The 19,827-nt window shown below is 35.4% G+C and overlaps 1 protein-coding gene and 1 non-coding gene across 2 annotated transcripts in view; one reads left to right on the plus strand and one right to left on the minus strand.

Annotated features, from left to right (window-relative positions):
- Slc9c1 (solute carrier family 9 member C1) overlaps window positions 1-15,108 on the plus strand; it is a 72,829-nt gene extending 57,721 nt beyond the window's left edge. The window contains exons 20-28 of the mRNA XM_048803847.1: window positions 1,532-1,657; window positions 2,776-2,874; window positions 3,406-3,579; window positions 6,155-6,286; window positions 6,398-6,583; window positions 7,652-7,778; window positions 11,244-11,299; window positions 12,780-12,858; window positions 14,793-15,108. Coding sequence (XP_048659804.1) covers window positions 1,532-1,657; window positions 2,776-2,874; window positions 3,406-3,579; window positions 6,155-6,286; window positions 6,398-6,583; window positions 7,652-7,778; window positions 11,244-11,299; window positions 12,780-12,824 — 945 coding nt within the window. The 3' untranslated portion in view covers window positions 12,825-12,858; window positions 14,793-15,108. The remainder of the gene's footprint in view (window positions 1-1,531; window positions 1,658-2,775; window positions 2,875-3,405; window positions 3,580-6,154; window positions 6,287-6,397; window positions 6,584-7,651; window positions 7,779-11,243; window positions 11,300-12,779; window positions 12,859-14,792) is intronic.
- On the minus strand, window positions 9,574-9,680 carry LOC125617025. The gene has a single exon (XR_007347882.1). It is a non-coding gene; the product is annotated as a U6 spliceosomal RNA (small nuclear RNA).
- Window positions 15,109-19,827: the final 4,719 nt, after the last annotated feature.

A 19,827-nucleotide genomic window follows, 5' to 3' on the forward strand; every position in this document is an offset into this window, starting at 1 on the left:
ATGTTCATAGCAGCACAATTCACAATTGCTAGACTGTGGAACCAACCCAGATGCCCTTCAATAGATGAATGGATTAAAAAATGTGGCATTTATACACCATGGAGTATTACTCTGCACTGAAAAATGACAAAATCATGGAATTTGCAGGGAAATGGATGGCACTAGAGCAGGTTATGCTTAGTGAAGCTAGCCAATCCCTAAAAAACAAATACCAAATGTCTTCTTTAATATAATGAGAGCAACTAAGAACAAAGCAGGGAGGAAGAGCAGGAAGAAAAGATTAACATTAAACAGATACATGAGGTGGGAGGGAAAGGGAGAGAAAAGGGAAATTGCATGGTAATGGAAGGAGACCCGCATGGTTATACAAAATTACAAATAAGAGGTTGTGAGGGGAATGGGAAAATAAACAAGGAGAGAAATGAATTACAGTAGATGGGGTAGAGAGAGAAGATGGGAGGGGAGGGGATGGGAGATAGTAGAGGATAGGAAAGGTAGCAGAATACAACAGTTACTAATAGGGCATTATGTAAAAATGTGGATGTGTAACCGATGTGATTCTGCAATCTGTATTTGGGGTAAAATTGGGAGTTCATAACCAACTTAAATCTAATGTATGAAATATGATATGTCAAGAGCTTTGTAATGTTTTGAACAACCAATAATAAAAAAAAAATAAAATAAAAATAATAAGTTAATCTAATAAACAATAATAAAAAATAAAACTTCAAGGGAGCCTAACCAGTAGGTTACTAATACAATTTATTGCTCAGAAATTATTTTTTTTCAAAAACTGATTGTTGGACTGGGTGCAGCTTGGCAGTGGAGTGATTACCTAGGTTTGATTCCCAACACACACGCAAAAGTGAGAGGAGAGCTCTTGAGTCTTTTTCCCCACCTAGACAGGAATTGCACTGGAAGAATCTCTCTGAAGTAACCATGTTGTAATTCTAGAACCTACTGAAGGGTTGACATATTCCAGGGGAAAGTTTGGATACTAATTTGTGGTTAATGTCTGTCAAGTTTAGTCCTTAGCACAGTATCAGTTACCTATCTCTTACCTCTCAACACCATAACAGTTAACTGTGCACATGTCTCAGAAGCACATCATATAAAACTTGCAGAAAACAGAACACACAAAAAGGACCCTATCTTCCAAGTATCAGAAATTTGACACCTGACAAAAGCAAGGAAGAAGGTTTATTTTGGCTGATGGTTTCGGAGTTTTTAGTCCATGGTCAGCCACTCCATTGCTTTGTGTGGACATTTATGATTTATGCATATTTTTTTGGACATCTGCTATACTTCAGTAAGAAGATTTGCTTTAAAAAGCCAAGCTACTACTTTAGAATGATGATCATACAAAGAAACGCAAAGATGTCATAAGAGAGAAGAGGTCAGATGTTTCTATGCAAGAACAAAAATCTCAGAAGATCAAGATTAGGAAATAATAGAAAATGACTTTTTTTTTTTTTAACATTCCGGGAACACCAGTTTGTTTCATCTTCTTTTTTAAATTGTATGGTCTTAGGTAATCATGGCCAGAAAAAGAGAGGTGCTTGATTTTCAATCTGTTATCAAGCCACTAACTGTTGACGAAACTATGTATCACATTCCGTGGCTTGAGAAAGACAAAGACCGTATAGACTTTATTCAGGTAATATTTTTATTTGCTAGTAATATCATCTTTCATGTACCAACAGCTAATCTTTTCAAAAGTAAGTATTTGGCCATGATACACTCTAAGTTAAAAACTCTCTAATTGTTCCTGATTATCTGTAGGATAAAATCAAAATCCCTTTGAAATGACACGCACAGTCCTTCTACCACGGGCTCCCTGCCTACTTCCCATTTGTCATCAGTCCCTAATATTCTACTCCTACCCATCCACTCATGGTGCCCCACACACTTGACACTGTTTTCTAATTCCATTTATCTGTGGGTGCTATTTACTTTCCTTGAAATGCCCTTCAGTTCCACTTTTTTTTTTTTTTTCAAAATTTACATGCTAATTATATCTCCAGAAACATTCCACCAGAGGTGCTCAGAGAAGTAGGCCTTGGGCCCAATTCCTTACCATCCTGTAGTCCATCTTGGATTTGGGAGGACCAAAGGTGCTACCATCGTTTCCAGTATGTGCTTTCATTATAGCGTTAAGTTCATTATATGACAATTATTTTTACATCTCTGTCACCTACTGTGTTTTTTGAGCTCACTCATCTTTTGAATATCCAGTTTCTTTCACTTTGCATGCTGCATAGTGGTTACTCAATGAAAGTTTTTGGAATTAAGAAATAAATGGGTCTAACTGGCTTCAATAATATTTGTTTTCTATGTCAATCAAGTGCCAAAAGACCAATTATATCTTTTCACCTACTTAAAACATTTAGAGTGAAGGAATTTTTTAATTTATTTCATAAACATAAGTAATAGAATATATGCCACAAACCTTCATCTGTTTCCATTATTTTTCACTCACATGAAGCATTTTCATTCTTCCATTATATCCTCATTTTTAGATTATTTCTTTCCTCACCCATATATAAACACTCCAGCTGAAATTTAAAATAGTCATGAATATCTACCGGCCTCTTTATTATTCATAATCTCTATTTCCTCTTACAAACTTATTACCAATACATTAGATTTTGCTGAACATTTACAATATTTACTTTAAAAATGTAACACTTTTATTAAAATGTGAATTTCAACATTCTCAACCACTGCCAAAATATCATTGGTAAGTTACGTATTTCATGATTTTTTTTTTTTTAGGAAAGAGCTAAAATTGTAACATTTGATTGTGGAAATGATATATTTGAAGAAGGTGATGAGCCAAAAGGAATCTATATTATTATTTCAGGGATGGTAAAGGTAAATCAGGGATATTTATTTATAAATGTACTTGTGAGCATTAGTTTAAGAAAAACTTTTATTATAAAATTGATAATTGATATCTTTCCATGTTAAGAAGTACATAGTTTGCATAGTTCATTTTTAGGGCAGTAGATACCACTCAAACTATAATACTGTTGATGAGAGAGAATGGATAATAATACATATAACCTTTTAAGTCATATTTTCGCCTAGATAGTAAGAATCCATCAAAAGGATCATGTTTTAAGACAGAAAATTATAAATTATTGTTCATTTTATGTTTATATAAAGTAGATATAGTTGGCTGAGCAGAAGAAATTCAAAAGATCAGAGTATTTATGAATGCTTTGTGTCTAGGTCATTGCTAATAATAGGTTACTTAAGGAAAAATAAGTATTTTCATTTTTAAAATAACATGTATGCATTATAATTGTTGAAACCAAAGTGGGAAGAAACCATAAGGTTGACAGTTTGGACAACATAAATTACCTGGCAAACGCATTTTTCTGTTTCTTTGTTCTTGAACAGCTTAAAAGAGTAAATCTAGGTACAGAGAATGAGACAATACTCTTGGAGACAGAGGAGAAAGCTTACCCAGTCATTTACACAGACTATGTGCTCAGCGGTGAAATAATAGGAGAGTTAAACTGCTTAACTAATGAGCCAATGAAATATTCTGCCACCTGCAAAACTGTAGTGGAGGTTAGAAAACATCACCTATGTCTTACTGTGGTACCTCATCCAATGTCTAATATAAAATTTAAGGTCTTTTCAATGTGTAATATGTCTACTGTTTAGTTTCAATTTATTATTATTTTTAAATAAGAAAAGTAAAGGAGCAAACTTTATTGCAAAGTAGTACTCACCTAGCATAATATCCAGCTAAATGGCTTCTGAAAGTGAACCTGCCATATGGTTAAATTCCTCTTTTGATATGGCAGTGAAAGAATTAATTAATGGAAAACTTCCTTAGAGATGATTGAAGACAACATCTTCAATGTGCGGGGTCCCATTGGCATGATTTGAACTCAAAAAGAACGGAGACTTCCATTCTTGAAGTTACAAGAAAAGAGAAAATCTATAGCTCTACAAACTATTATATCAACCCAGTTTATGGAAAATACAAGCTAAAAACAAGTGACACTAGGAAGGAATACTTAGCTAAATCTAGAATATAGAAGATTCTGCAGGACAAATGACCTGACTTCGTCAACAAATAGTGTGTGGAGAGAGGGAAAGAAGGCAAGAGAAAATTATTAAAAACAAACTTAGGAAATACAGTGACCAAATATAATTGTCCTAATTTGAACAAACCAATTCTTAGGAGTTTATTTGAGATAATTTAGGAAATTTTAATATCAGCAGAATATCAGATGATACTGTTATCTTTAATTTTGTTTAAGTATGATAATTGACATGTTATATTTTTGAAACATTTCTGTCATTGGGTGATGGAAATTAAAAATTTTATAAGTGAAATTATGTGATACCTAGGATTTGAATTTAAATACTAGCTTTCTACTTCAGGCTTTGATGAAGTTACTAGCACACTAACCATATATGACTACAAAACTTGACAAAATATATGAGGTAAATGTTTTCAGCCATTGAAATAGGCAGTTTATGCCTGAAAACCTTAAGAGAAATTCACAATGTAAGCCCCACATGCACCCTGATCCCACCCATGATGCAGCAGGTAAGAACCTCATGGAAAGAGAAATGGGGGAGGTTAAGATGGTGGAAATCTGCCAAGCAGGGAGCAAAAAAAGGAACTGCAGAGACTCAGGGAGTCTGCAGGATGGTTCTGCACAAGCCCTCTGTTGAGGGCACATGCACAGAATGAGTAAAAATAGAGTGACTTAGTTATTCTTTTTTGGCTTTGTTTTATTTGTTTGTTTGTTTGTTTTGGTACTGGAGATTGAACCCAGGGGCACTTAACCACTGAGCCACATCCCCAGCCCTTTTTATTTTATTTAGAGACAGGGTCTTACTAACTTGTTTAGGGCCTCTCTACATTGCTGAGTCTGGCTTTGAACTCGTGATTCTCCTTCCTCAGCCTCTGGAGCCGCTGGGATTTTAGGAGTCTGCCACTGTGCCCAGCTTTACTAGGCTGTTGAAAATGGAATAGAGACTTTTGAGGTCTAGAAGCATCAAGGATTGGGGACTTTTAAGGTTCTATCATGCCAGAGAAGGAGATACTTGTTAAAACCAAAAGTAGACAGTTAAGGAATAAGAAAGAATAGACTTTAGGAGTGATGATCATGATCTTGATTGGGGCTTGTTATAGATCCACCCTAACAGCTTAAGAGCAAGCCCTAGCAGAATCATGAGGGAAAAGAGTTTCTAAGTTGCACTGTCTTGGAAAATATGGTTTTCTGCTGATTGGCCCAAGCAAATCATAAAACCCAGCTGACACAAGCTCACAGTAATCAGATTGTATATAGATTGCCAACTCCAGCAAGAATCAACAATTTTCAAAGACAGAATTCTACAATGTATCATCAGGAGTCATACAAAGAAATATGAAGTAGTAACCTAGAGTAAAAAATAACTACAAATGGGTCATTACCCAAAAGTATATATTATTATTATTATTAATTTAAAATAAATTAATAAAAATAAGCAGGTGAGGTAATAGATATCATTTTACAATGTGTACATATATCAAAACTTCACACAATATCACATACCTACAATTTAATAGAAGAATACTAAAGAACTTCTCATTGGACCGTGTGGCCTTTTGAAATTTAGTGCAGTGGTGCCTGGCATGGTGGTTCACACCTGTAATCTCAGCTCAGTGGGGCTAAGTCAGAAAGACTGCAAGTTCAAAGCCAACCTCAGCAACTTTGTGAGGTCCTGAGCAACTTAGAGAGACCCTGTCTCAAAATAAAAAATGAAACAGGCTGGGGATGTGGCTCAATGGTCAAGAGTCCCTGGGTTCAATCCCTGTTACCAAAAATAAATAAATAAAATAAAATAAAATTTAGTACTGTGGGGCTAGGGATGTGGCTCAGTGGTAGAGCATTTGCTTAGCATGTGCAAGTTCCTGGGTTCAATTCACCAACACCACATCACAAAAATAAAAATAAAATTTAGTACAAGACAAGATCACAAAAATTGTGACCAATATATACATTTTATTATGTTTCCAAGCCACAGTAAGAAACTTACTAAATTGAAAATCTTAGTTTTAATGTTATTATAGGGAAAACCTTATTTCTTCAACCATAGGTGCAGAGAATGAAATATTAAATTTATATCTTCCTTTTCCCAGACATATTTTATTCCAAAATCTCACTTGTATGAAGCCTTTAGACAAAAATATCCTGGCATGGAAGATAAAATGTGGCTAAAAATTGGACGTGGAATTACTGCTCAAAAAATCAGGGAACATTTATCTTATGAGGTGAGAGGTGTTTGTACAAACTTCTCATTAAGATATTGCCAAAATTGACCATAAATTTATATTAAACTTCATAAATAATCAATAGGCTATGAAATTGTGTTTTTCTTATAGGACTGGAACTATAAGATGCAATTAGAGCTCTATAACATGCACATAAGAGATATACCAAAAAATACCAAAATTGGTATCTATGATGAAAGTGTAACCTATGTTATCCTCATACATGGAGCCGTAGAAGATTGTCTGTCACGAAAACTTTATAAGGCACCTTTCTTAATTCCTATAACATGCCATCGGGTAAAGAAATATTGATTTGTGTCTTCAGGCCAATATGTTTTATGTCCAACAATGTATTAGTATCAGAAAAGTCGCTATCGTAATTCAACTTTCTACCTTCCCATTATCCTCTTTTCCCCCCCACTCCATAAACACCCATGACAGCCACATACAGTCTTCATCGATTGCTTTGGTAAAGCATCGATTTGCAGTCAGATAGCAGCTCCGTTCCTTGGGGCTTGAGGGAAGGCAGAAAATCATGAGGAAGGATGTGGCAGGGGAAAGCTGCTCAGGACATCATTGCACCAGGACGTGGGGAGAGAAACTGTGCTCACTACAGACAAAATGTAAACCCCAAAGTTATGCTCCCTATTAACGCCGCCTCCTCCAGCTGCACCCCACCTGCCTACAGGTACCACCCAGTTATTCCCTCACTGATTTAAGGCACGGCACTCATAAACCCAATCATTTCACCTTAACTTTCTTGCATTGTCTCACACAAGAAAGTCCCAGAGCCCCCTTACACTTGTCTAACTCTGTCTATCCCCTACTCACACAGCCCCGCTTATTGTGGATTTCAGTATCAGTGTGATTCAATGCATTAAAAACCAGCACATGTTGGATTGATTTCTTGAAATATTTTTAAAACTCTTTCTGCCATATAGAAAAACTCTTTGATTAATTTTTTAATGATAATTAAACTTCATAATTTTCTCATCTGGAAGAAAAATAAAATATTTTTAAGAATCAATAAGAGTGGGCTGTAGCTCAGTGGTAGAGTGCTTGTCTCACACATATGAGGCACTGGTTTCAATCCTCAGCACCACAGAAAATTAAGTAAATAAAATAAAGATATTGTGTCCACCTACAACTAAAAATATTTTTAAAAATCAATGACAGTATATGGAATATTGACCTTCCCACAATCAGCCTAAGAATTTTAAGATATCTGTCTTACTTCTGTTGATTTATTGATAATTTCATCATCTTTTAAATATTTAGAGAGGACTTGAAATAGTAGCTAACTAGAGAAACATTTAATTGCATTTTATGTATTCAGAAATTAACTTGCATTCTATGAACTTACAGATACAAGGCACAGAAGATTTCACAAAAATAATGATTATTCAAACTTCAATTGATCTGGAAAAACACACATGGAACACAAGAAAGTATATGTCTACACCTAAAACTTCCCTGAAACGAGGATCAATAAGTGAGTTATTTCTTTTGGGAAATTTGAGAACTTACTATTCTTTTATAAAATAGTCATATATATATTTGGAACAGGTATATTCATGCTGCCTAGAGTATTTTTCAACCACCATATTCAATACTCATACATGAACTCAGAATATCAAGTTACGCTTAGAAATTATTGTATTTTATCTATAAGAATAAACATGCATAATGATCTTAATAATATGAAAAAATTTATGAGGGAACTTCAGGCTCTTCCCCCGAATTAAAATATTTTATATGGCAATAATAATAAAAATTAAAAGAACTGACATATAAATCACTAGAACTAAATGGGTAATCTTGATATAAATTCTGTTCTTCCTACAAATTTCACATGATAAAAATTATATCAGAACATAAATGATAATTTAATAACTCCTAAAAAATCTGTTGACTAAAATTTGAAAAATAATTTTGAGATTTAAAATCGTAAAGAATTAAATTTTGAAATAAATAATAACAATAGAAGTTAATAGTTGTCATTTATTTAAAGGAAAAATAATGTTAGAATTTAGAAATATAAAAATTAATTCTAAAATCTTGAGTGTCAATAACCATATTAGTAATGAAGAAATAAATAAAGGACAATTTTATTTATTTATTTATTTATTTATTTATTTATTTATTTATTTATGACGGCAGAATGCATTACAATATTTATTACACATAGAGCACAATTTTTCATATTTGTGGTTGTATACAAAGTATATTCACACCAATTTGTGTCTTCATACCTGTACTTTGGATAATAATGATCCTCACATTCCACCATCATTAATAAACCCATGCCCTCTCCCTTTCCCTCCCACCCCTCTGCCCTCTCTAGAGTTCGTCTATTCCCCCCATGCTCCCACTCCCTATCCCACTATGAATCAGCCTCCTTATATTTAAAAAAAAAAAAAAATTCAGCATTTGGGTTTTTTTGGATTGTCTAACTTCACTTAGCATTATCTTCTCTAACTCCATCCATTTACCTGTAAATGCCATGATGTTATTTGCTTTTATTGCTGAGTAATATTCCATTGTATATATATGCCACATATTTTTATCCATTCATTTATTGAAGGGCATCTAGGTTGGTTCCACAGTTTAGCTATTGTGAATTGTGCTGTTATAAACATTGATGTGGCTGTGTCCCTGTAGTACGCTGTTTTTAAGTCCTTTGGGTATAGACCAAGGAGAGGGATAGCTGAGTCAAATGGTGGTTCCATTCCCAATTTTCCAAGAAATCTCCACACTACTTTCCAAATTGGCTGCATCAATTTGCAGTCCCACCAGCAGTATATGAGTGTACCTTTTTCCCCACATCCTCGCCAACACTTATTGTTGTTTGTATGCATAATAGCTGCCATTCTGACTGGAGTGAGATGAAATCTTAGAGTTGTTTTGATTTACATTTCTCTAATTGCTAGAGATGATGAACATTTTTTTCATATATTTGTTGATTGATTGTATATGCTCTTCTGAGAAGTGTCTGTTCATGTCCTTGACCCATTTATTGATTGGGTTATTTGTTTTTTTGGTGCTTAGCTTTTTGAGTTCTTTGTATACCCTAGAGATTAGTGCTCTGTCTGATGTGTGAGGGGTAAAAATTTGCTCCCAAGATGCAGGCTCTCTATTCACCTCACAGATTGTTTCTTTTGCTGAGAAGAAACATTTTAGTTTGAGTCCATCCCATTTATTGATTCTTGATTTTAATTCTTGTGCCACAGGAATCTTATTAAGGAAGCTGGGGCCTAATTCCACATGATGGAGATTAGGTCCTACTTAAAAATATGGAACGCTTCACAAATTTGCGTGTCATCCTTGCACAGGGGCCATGCTAATCTTCTCTGTATTGTTCCAATTTCAGTCTGTGTGCTGCCAAAGAGAGCACAACAAAGGACAATTTAATGAAGAAATTGAAAGTGAAATGCAGAAAAATGTTCAAGGTTGTTGATGTAATAACATAATAACAAATTAGATATTTGGTTTATTTTATTAGTGAGTTTTTAAAAGAATAATAATACTTATTGATTTTAAAATGTTGTAAATTTACTATATGTACTTACTTTGTTGGTACCAGAATACATTAATAAAGTTATAGAGATTGCAAAAGCCATAAAGGTATTTATAAACAATATAATTTCTAGACATTTATCCTAAAGATATAAGCAAATAAGAAATAGAAATGTTCATTGAGCATTATTTATAAGAATAGAAACTTAGAAAAAATCAAAATGTATAATGATAAATGGATGATTAAGTAACTCAACAAGCAGTCAACGAGATTATAAGTAGGCATTAAAAATTAATTTTCCAGCCTCGTGCCTCCCAGCAGCTTGGGAGGGTGAGGCACGAGGATCACAAGTTCAAAGCCAGCCTCAACAATTTGGCAAGGAGCTAAGTAACTCAGCAAGACCCTGTCTCTAAATAAAATATGAAAAAGGGCTAGGGAGGTGGCTTAGTGGTTAAGCATCCCTCAGTTCAATCTTGGTACCAAAAATAAACAAACAAATAAATAATTTAAAAAGAAATTTTCTATTTTGTAATGTAGAGAAGGACCTAGGATATATGTCAAGTAAAAATGCCAATGATAAAAACACTAGGTTGCTAACTTTAAGTGAATTATAATTTGTTACATTACAGTTGCATGATTTTGAAACTAAGTGGACATAAAGTACTGTATTTATATAGGTTCCCACTGAATTTAAGATTAAGCGTCCACAAGAAATATTAATGGGTCCTTCACCATATGCCCCTTCATCAGATGTCTCTTCTCCTTCTCCAAAACCTAGCCATAGCAAACTATTAATGGTTCACCTGAAATGGGAGATCTGGGTGTGTACCACACCTGAGCCTTCACAAAACACTCCTTCTGCCTAGAACCCTCTAAACATCCCCTTACCCTCAGGTCTCCATTCCATACAGCTAACTCCTTCTTATCCCTTTAATCTTAATTTTTTCTTCAGGGAGCCATCAATGATAATTCCAAACCTCACTGAACCACTCTCCTGTACACTCCAGTAGCCCAACATGTACTGTCCTATAGGCCAATGTCAAGTTGGTTTTGGTTTTGATTGTATGTTTGCTGGTCTGCTGTTGTACTATCTAAAAAAAAAAAAAAAAGGCATAGGATCTTAAAACTATTGTGCTGTCTTAGGTGTCCTTATTACTTAATGTGCCTGGCACTCCAAATACATATTGAAAGTATTTGGAGATATTGGGATAAAAGATGATTTTTGTCTCCTTACCTTTCAAACTTTCTGCACATTGTTATATGATCTTTATAATAAAATATATCTAAGCCTTTTTTAAGGTTACGCTTCACACCAATGTCAGATCACAATGTCAGATCACAGTATGAATGAGTTGAATATGGTCTAACTTAACAGTTCGACTAGTTGAAATTGTGACCCACATTTCAGTAGTTGAGTTCACACCTTCTTTTTTGAACTAGTTTCAAGTGGATTCCTGGAAGAAGAACTGCAAGAAGAAAGTGATATTAAGGAGGAGGTAAACTTGGAACAGTTCTTTTTTAAATTTTGTTTGAGTAAAAGAAACTCTGCAATTTATAGGAACTACCAGTGTATTTTTCTTACTCCAAAGAAAATCATTACATAGATTTTAGTATGAAAAGTTTCTATTATTACAAGGTATACGATATAAGTCATTATTTTTTGTAAATACTAAAGAAATAACAAAGGAAAACAAGTGTAAAGAGATATCAGAACATCCTTGACTTACATTAGCATCCAGGTACCACCACAGATGGCTGTGTTGTAGTATATAAGGCCCTTCCCCTCCACCTCATGTTAAAATTGGACTGGGGTGAAGGCTCTCAGCCTGAAGGTACAATGCTCTTGTTCTCACAGTGCCTGATAAAAGCAAGAGCTCAAAAACAAATGCCCTATAATCTGCTTATCCCACGGTAACCTAAGTTACTCAGAAAGTCCCACAAATATTGATCGATGTTATGGTTTTCTACGAATTTGGATACATCACTTGGGGATCTTAAGATCTTCAAAATCATAAGCCAACTTTGCAATAGGATTCTAAGTTATGAAACAGTATTGGGACCTTGAATCAAAACTGAGTGGAGAGATACAGTGAAAATGCCTCATTACATCTCTACCAGCCTACCTCTGCCTGGAAGAACAAAGGGAAATGACAATGAAAATAGAAAGATGAGGAAGACATTTAAGATAAACTATTTCCAGTGCCTGCTGGCTAGGGCATCTCTCTATTAAGCTTGCAGGATTCAGTTTAGTGTATTTGGGGTGTGTGGGGAGGTGGCGGAAAGAGCAAGGGAAGCTGATGTTCTTCCTGTGCCTGTTCTCAAAAAGTACTGCTTGTCCATCAATTAAAATACAAAATGATGGCATGATGGATGAAAGTGGGAGTTCACTAAAGGGCACTAACATTAGCCAGTGGAACATCATCAGACTGTGTTATCTAGTAGATACTTTTGCTCCCTGATGTTAGATCCTGGCTGTGTTTCTGTGCCAGCTCCCTTTCCACTACCCCAAACCCTTTCCCCACCAAGACCACCTTAGGATTGTGGCTTTGCTTTCACTAAATGAAAAGCTCCCTTGAAGGCCTGTCACAACATCCTTGCAAAGTGTCCTGATTCTCAGGACAATGCACACAATGTAGAAGTCCCAGCTCTCCTAATAATGTTTATTGAGCATTATTTATAAGAATAAAAACTTAGAAAAAATCAAAATGTATAATGATAAATGGATGATTAAGTAACTCAACAAGCAATCAACAAGATTATAAGTAGGCATTTAAAATTAATTTTCCAGCCTTGTGCAGTGGTGCACGCCTGTAATCCCAGCAGCTTGGGAGGGTGAGGCAGGAGGATCACAAGTTCAAAGCCAGCCTCAACTGGCTTTGAACTAGATTATACACTAGATTATAGACTAGATTGTATAAATCAGACCCTTATTAACAGCCTCAGAATTTGACTCCTGTTTCCTATCCCAATTTCTAGGCTGAAGAGTCTGGAACATTACTCGAGGAGAATATTAAAGTCTAAAGCATCTCCTAGAAAAAACCTAAGTGAAAACCTGGTAAGCTGCCTCAGTTTCCTCAACATGACTAGGAACATATCCAATGGAGACTGAAACCAGAAGTGCATTTGCCCTTAGTATGGTAGTGTGGATTAGAGCACTTCCCACTCACTAGTTGATTCTCCCAGTGTCTCTAAATTCCAATTTGAAACGTTATCTTTAAAATAAGATTCCTCTGTCTAGATTTCTTAAAACATAGATTCCTGGTTTCCCCTCTCTATTCTGCTACTTAACCCCACCATGCAACACTGGCTGCTCCCAGTTCACTAGGCTGTTTTTCAAGTGACCATGTAATGTTGAAAGATATCAAAAGATAATAAGTTATGACTTCGATTCTAAGGATTTATGTTTTAGTTACATAGACAAACCATACTGGAGGACAGTTAAATAGCAATAGAGGATACACTGTGGATAGTGCCAACTGTTGTTGAAGGAATTTGAAATAGAAAGAGCTGGCAATGAAGAATTAACAGACTCTTTGGAGAAAAAAGAGGATGTTCAGAATAGAGGACATGAGAAAACAAGACCATTGGGGAACCATGAGTCTAGCGATCTGACAGCTGGCTGTGCCGGATGTGTCTGTTATAAATATCTGTGTGTATGTCTGTTTTACATGACTTATGTCACAGGGCATAGCACTGGGTTAAAAAATAAAAACCATCAGATAAATAGGTTTATCTTCATCTAAGTAAATGTAACCTTGCATGCCACATCCTATGATAAAGGAAGCATTTAAAAACAGATTTAATTTAAAAAAAATAGATTTAAACATGAACAATACACTAGGGAAAACTATTTGCAAGAATTATGTGCTCACAATACAAGCAATATCTTTATCTATCATATAGCATAACAAGGAAAACTATAACTCCAGTAGGTAAGCTCATGAACAGCCTGTTCAGGTACAAGAAAATATCTAATGTGGTAAAACAGTAAATTACAAAATACAAACGTAAACAACAATGAAATAGAAACATTTGCTTTTTAAAATATGTACAGTTTTTTAATGTCAAAATCTATTTCCTTTGAAATAGATGGAAATTGAATGATACTGGTTTTCTTGTATTTTGCTGATAGATGAGTGAAAGCAATTTATTATAACAACAACCATAAATATGCTCACATATTTTGACTCGGCGGTTCTTGGAAGTAGCCCAGGTATTAAAGTAAACAAAATGTCCAGGACACTATACTATTTCTAATGGCGATAATAATATAATGATTAAAAGAGTTCAAGCGTCCAATATAGAACATTCATACAAGAAAATATCATACAACCACTGAAAAGACTGGTTGTGTAGTCCAATGTAGACTATGAAGAGGAAGGCAGAACATACAACAAACATACAATAAACATCTTTTAACCCCAAAATGAGTAGAAAAAAATAAATCTAAATGATTGTGTTGTAATTAGGTGAAAGCAGAGGTGGTTTTGTTCACTTCTCTTATTGTGTGTCGTTCTATTGGTGCTATAATGAAAAAATGATTATTAAGCATTATTGAAGTATAACCTGAGAGTTAGCTGTTCCTTTCTGTCACTCTTTACATTCACCGATGCTATATAACAGAGTGGGAAAAACCTGACCTGAAGCTCGGTGAGGGTTAAGGAACTAAGTTAGTGTTTGCCAGAGCAGAACATCTTCCTCCTAATAATCCATACACCACCTGCATCCAGTTCAGCAGGCCCCAGGTGTTGCTCTGACTCTACCCCCAGTTTGTCTTGCTGCCACCAATTTATGATGAGATAATGGTCATACTCACTCCTGCAATTTCCTTCTTTACCCTTGACCATAAAGGCCAGGAGATATTCCATGGTGGGAGAGGGAGGGGGTGGAAATGACTCTCTAGTACATCCTGTTTCAGGTTGTTGGTCAATGCTGCGAGATTCCAAAGCTCTCTGCTTTCTTTGTGTTTTTTCTTCCCTCCTGGGTTAGAAGCAATTGACAAGCCTGTACTGAAGATGGAAGCAAGCATCGGTGTGACTGTGCTGGGAGGCCTGCTGTGGCTGCAGCACACTTCCGTCATCCAGAGGGGCCAGCTTCTGGTTGGATCCTGTGTGGATGCTCTTGGAGCTCTGCAGAAAAGGCATCTGAACGTGGTGACCAGCCAGCTCAGATCATACATATATATTTGCAAAATGTTCTTGATGTAAAATATCTATTATTTTAAATATTCAGATATCTCAAAAATATTACAGTAAGTTTTAGTCTTAAGAGTCAGAAAAAAAAAGCTTATGTCACCTAAGGTAGTTTGAGCATTGTCTTTAGAGTGATAATGATTCAATTCATTTTATTATGGATAATAAAATGCCACTAAAATGTGGTTTAAATGTTGCTCTTGATCCAAGTATTGATTTTTGTCATTCTTCATATTTCACTCATCTTGGGAGCTCAGAATTTCTCAGCCATAATAGTAAAGAATGGAACCTGATTCAGACTGAACCACATAACCCAACCCTAAATGAAACCTCTAGCATCCATTTTATCCAGAACAATGAGCACAATATTAGGTACACAATTTTAGAAAATAGTCATCACAGGAGAGTGCATGCTTTGTTAGGTATACTAGCCTATATAATAGACTATATAGGTATGAACTCCTGTAATCTTCATAGCAACTAGGTTAAGTAGACACCTTTATTTCCAATTTATGAATGAGTAAACTTGGGTGAGTTTGAGCTATTTGCTAAAAATCCTACAACTTGTAGGAAGCGGATTATAGATTTGAAAATAAGGCATCATACCATATATTCCCCCATACTAAACACTGAATAAATACCTACAGAATTAATAAAAATTTAAATGTGCCTTCAGGTTCAGACCTCCCTGGAAGTTAAGAAATCTCAATGCTGTGCCAAACAATTGGCGATGGGCACATTCTTAGGAGCAAAGTGCAAAGATTCCAGTCACAAAAATGTCCTTTGTGGTAAAGATAACCTGGTTCTTTACCAAATGAAAATTAAGACAAAGGATTGAGGGGAGTAGGAATCAAACACACACGCACACACACACACATACACACACACACACCCCTTTATTACTGACCTAAGAGAATGTGATTGCTTTCTTTTCTTTTCTCTGGAATCAGAAAGACTCCAAACAGCATAATTTACAAAGTTTTTAGGTGGCCTAGGTTTCCAAATAAAATCTAAGCTATTGGAGAAGCACACACTCCACAGTATTAGGGGCTGTCAATGTCTGCTAGGTTTTTGGACTGGATTGTAAACGTCTCCCTACACAAGGCACTGAAACACAAAATAACCCTGGACCATGTGTGCTGGTGTGCACCCGCCTGGTGTGCAGGAATGGGGGCTCTGTGCCCAGGACTTCACTTCTATCTGAAAGAATGTCATGCACAGATTTTGGCCTGAAGAGGGCGCTTAGAGCTTGCTTCCATTTGACTGTCAGAGGTAACCCACTTAATTTGTTTACAATGTCCATAACATTGCTTGTTTTTTAATGATATTTTGATAAAAGGGCCTTTCACTTTGATTTTTAAAAATTTAGCTGAGTTCTTGAACTTTTACAGTGCCTGCCCTCCTGTTTTGTATTTTTTTCCTGTAGTTATTTATCTTTTATATTCTATGTTACTTTTTTTTTTTTTTAATGAGAAACTTTGTAAAAGAAGAAACATTTTTCTCAAGGGTCACTCATTAACAAAGAAGTACTGTGCTACCCTCCTTCCAGTCACATCTATAAGAGAGTTTCAGTGAACTGAACAAACTCCCACTTTGCTTTCAGACAATGGCCTTTCCAATCAAAATAACCCTCTAGGTTACTCATTGTTCTTGACCAGCCATTGGAGCAAAATGCAAAAGCCCAACCAGAATTACTGGGACAAACAGTTATCACCTTTTTAAAAACATTCTTTAATGAGGACTATTAGCAATGAGTAGCTGTGGTTTTCAGACATCAATCAGGACTCCTAATCAGCTCCTCTTCTTCAGCACAAAGTAAGTAAAAGTTAGATTATTACACACACACACACACGCTACATTTTGTCCACACACAAAATGGTAGGCCATGGTTGCTATCCCAAATTTTCTACACATAGATGATTTAGGTAACTTAGATGATATCCTTTAATATTTATTGCAATTATCCAGCCTGGGGAAGGAAATGGCTTTAGAAGTGAAGAATGGAAGAAACAGATTAAGGTAGTCCTAGATTTCTTAAACCTATATGCAATGAACACCCTAATTTTAAAAGTAAACTTTGTTATATATTTTCTTATTTAACTATCTAATTTACTAGGAAGAGGGATTTTGTGATTTTTAAGATGTTCACAAAATAAGAAAATTTTCTACCATAACATTTTTCCTAGAGTTAATTATCTGAGGGATTAATAAAAAATTTAATAAAATGACTATTAGAGATAATTTAAACCAAATTCTCCTGTCTCTCCTTTAAACCTCTCCACAGAGGTAGAAGAGAAAGAAAACCCTTAATTTTTATAGATATTAAATTGGAATAAATGCAATGCATATCACAATCCCTAAAAGAGTAATCTTGTCCTTTTATATAGCCAGGCAAACAAGCTATTGCATACATTCTCAAAACATAAAAAAGGATTAGTTTTCATATAAGAGGACATTTGTTCCATGTGGTTCATCCTCCACTCTTTGGTTAATGTGTTCACTAATTACCTTTAAAAGAAAAATATAGTTCTCATTTATCTTTAATTGCAGGTAGATTTGCAATTTGGAGCTGGGTTTCAACTGAAGTTAAGCTCCTGGCCTCCCAGGGAAACTGGAAGATAGGGTCACTGTCTTCCTCCATAGTTACTTTTCCAAGAGAAACCCCCTAGGTTCTTAGAGAAAATTTGCTGGGTTGCATATTTTGCCTTAAAAAAAATAAAAGTACATGCATTTCAAAGACAGAGCCAAAAAAAACAAGTTTTGTAAAGTAAATACTCTAAGACAAAGGACAATCTCTTCCCTTATTTTCAATAGTGAAAATTAGACTTATTTTAAATTTGTCTTTATGCATATAAGACTAAAACATTGCAGATAATAATATAGTTTCCTTCATGCATCAGGACTTCTGGATTGGCATTACCTCCTTTCCTTCACAGGCTGACCTGCCTCTGGAATACTTTGTTCTCCTAGGTAGGGATTGTCTGCCTCTCTATCCATTTACCTGGAAATTCCTCCCAGAGCTAGACTCAGTCTGGAGAGCAGCTGGATAAGAATGCTCTGGATGGATCTGATGTTGCTCAACTAGTTCCCTAGTTTCTGTCAAATTGTTTCTTCCAAGCCTCTCCCCTGCCCGTTTCTGCCTATACGTATAACTCTGTATTATCCAAGATCGAATAAAAAAGTATTTTGCCCTTTGTTTTATTTCCTCCATAAGGGCAGGCAGGCATCTGCTTTGCTTACCATTGAATCCACAGTGCCCAGCAAATAGTAAATATTCAATATATAATTGTTGAAGAAATGAACTAATGAGTGACCACACTACAAAGAGCTGTCACATACAAGAATAATGCAAAAATACCAAGAACAATACATGTGGGGAAAAAGGTATACTCATGTTATAGTTAAAGCTTCATCCTGGGGTTTCATAAATTGACTTCCAGACCACTCATGTATAATTGAATCAAGCCTTTATTGAAGCACACTGGTCTCGACTGATCAGAACATAAACCTGTTTCCCTGATCAGCCCTGAACAATTGCAAGGATGCTCCTTATAAGCTTGAAAATCACAAAAGGGACGTTTGGGGGTCTAGCCAATGCAAGCAAGCCAAGTTGCAGTAGTGAGAGAGTGCAGTCAGGCAGCAGGACGCTTAGCCAATCACAACTAGCCCAGACACCCCAGTTACAGAAACATAGCCCCATTACCCTAGCTACAGAAACAATGCTCCATTAGGTAGTTCTGTGTTCTTAAAGGTTTCTATAGCAAAAGGAAAAGAACATCTTGCCCTGGTCATGACCCTTCTACTTGGAATGGTTGTTTTATAAAATGGAGTTACTAAACAAAATGGAGTGACTTTGGCTTGACTCTCACACTCACACATTGCTGGTGGGACTGCATATTTGTGCAACCACTATGGAAAGCAGTATGGAGATTCCTCAGAAAACTTTGAATGGAACCACCATTTGACCCAGTTATTCCACTCCACATACCAGTGATGTTATGTGTTATGTCACGTCAATGTTTATAGTAGATCAATTTACAATAGCTGAACTATGGAACTGAACTAGGTGGCCTTCAACAGATGAATGGATAAAGAAAACATGGTATATATACACAATGCAATATTACTCATCTTTAAAGAAGAATGAAATTATAGCATTTGCTCGTAAATGGATGGAACTGGAGACTATCATGCTAAGTGAAATAAGCTAATCATCAAAATCCAAAGGCTGAATGTTCTCTCTGATGATAACCCACAAGAAGAGGATAGAAGTTCATTGAATTAGACAAAGGGAAATGAAGAGTAGGGAGGGGGCATAGAATAGGAAAGACAGTAGAATGAATCAGACATAACTTTCCTATGTTCATGTATGAATACATGATCAGTGTAACTCCACAACATATACACCACAAGAATGGATCCTAATTAGAATAAGTTACACTACTCATGCATGTATAATATGTCAAAATACACTCTACTGTCATGTAGATCTAAAAAAGAACAAATAAAAAATAAAAGAATATGCAAAATAAATCCATGATTCCTATCCCCAAATTTCTTTCTTTTCTTCCTCTTGAGATATATATAAAACTAATATACCCTTTATAATTTACAGTTCTGTGACAAGGAATGCAAAGAGACATACCACCACCACTACTATCAGGATAAAGAAAAGAGCAGAAATTCCCTCCATATCTTTGAAAATCACTTTCTTCCCTATCCCTTGCTTCTGGCAGACTTTGGTTTTGTCTTGTCCTGAATGTCACAAAATGTCAGTTTTAAGTCTGGTTTTTTAAAATAATGCATTTGAGATTCATCAAGTTGTTGCACCA

The sequence above is a fragment of the Marmota marmota genome, unplaced genomic scaffold, assembly GCF_001458135.2.
Source record: "Marmota marmota marmota unplaced genomic scaffold, marMar, whole genome shotgun sequence".
Taxonomy (NCBI): Eukaryota; Metazoa; Chordata; class Mammalia; order Rodentia; family Sciuridae; genus Marmota; species Marmota marmota.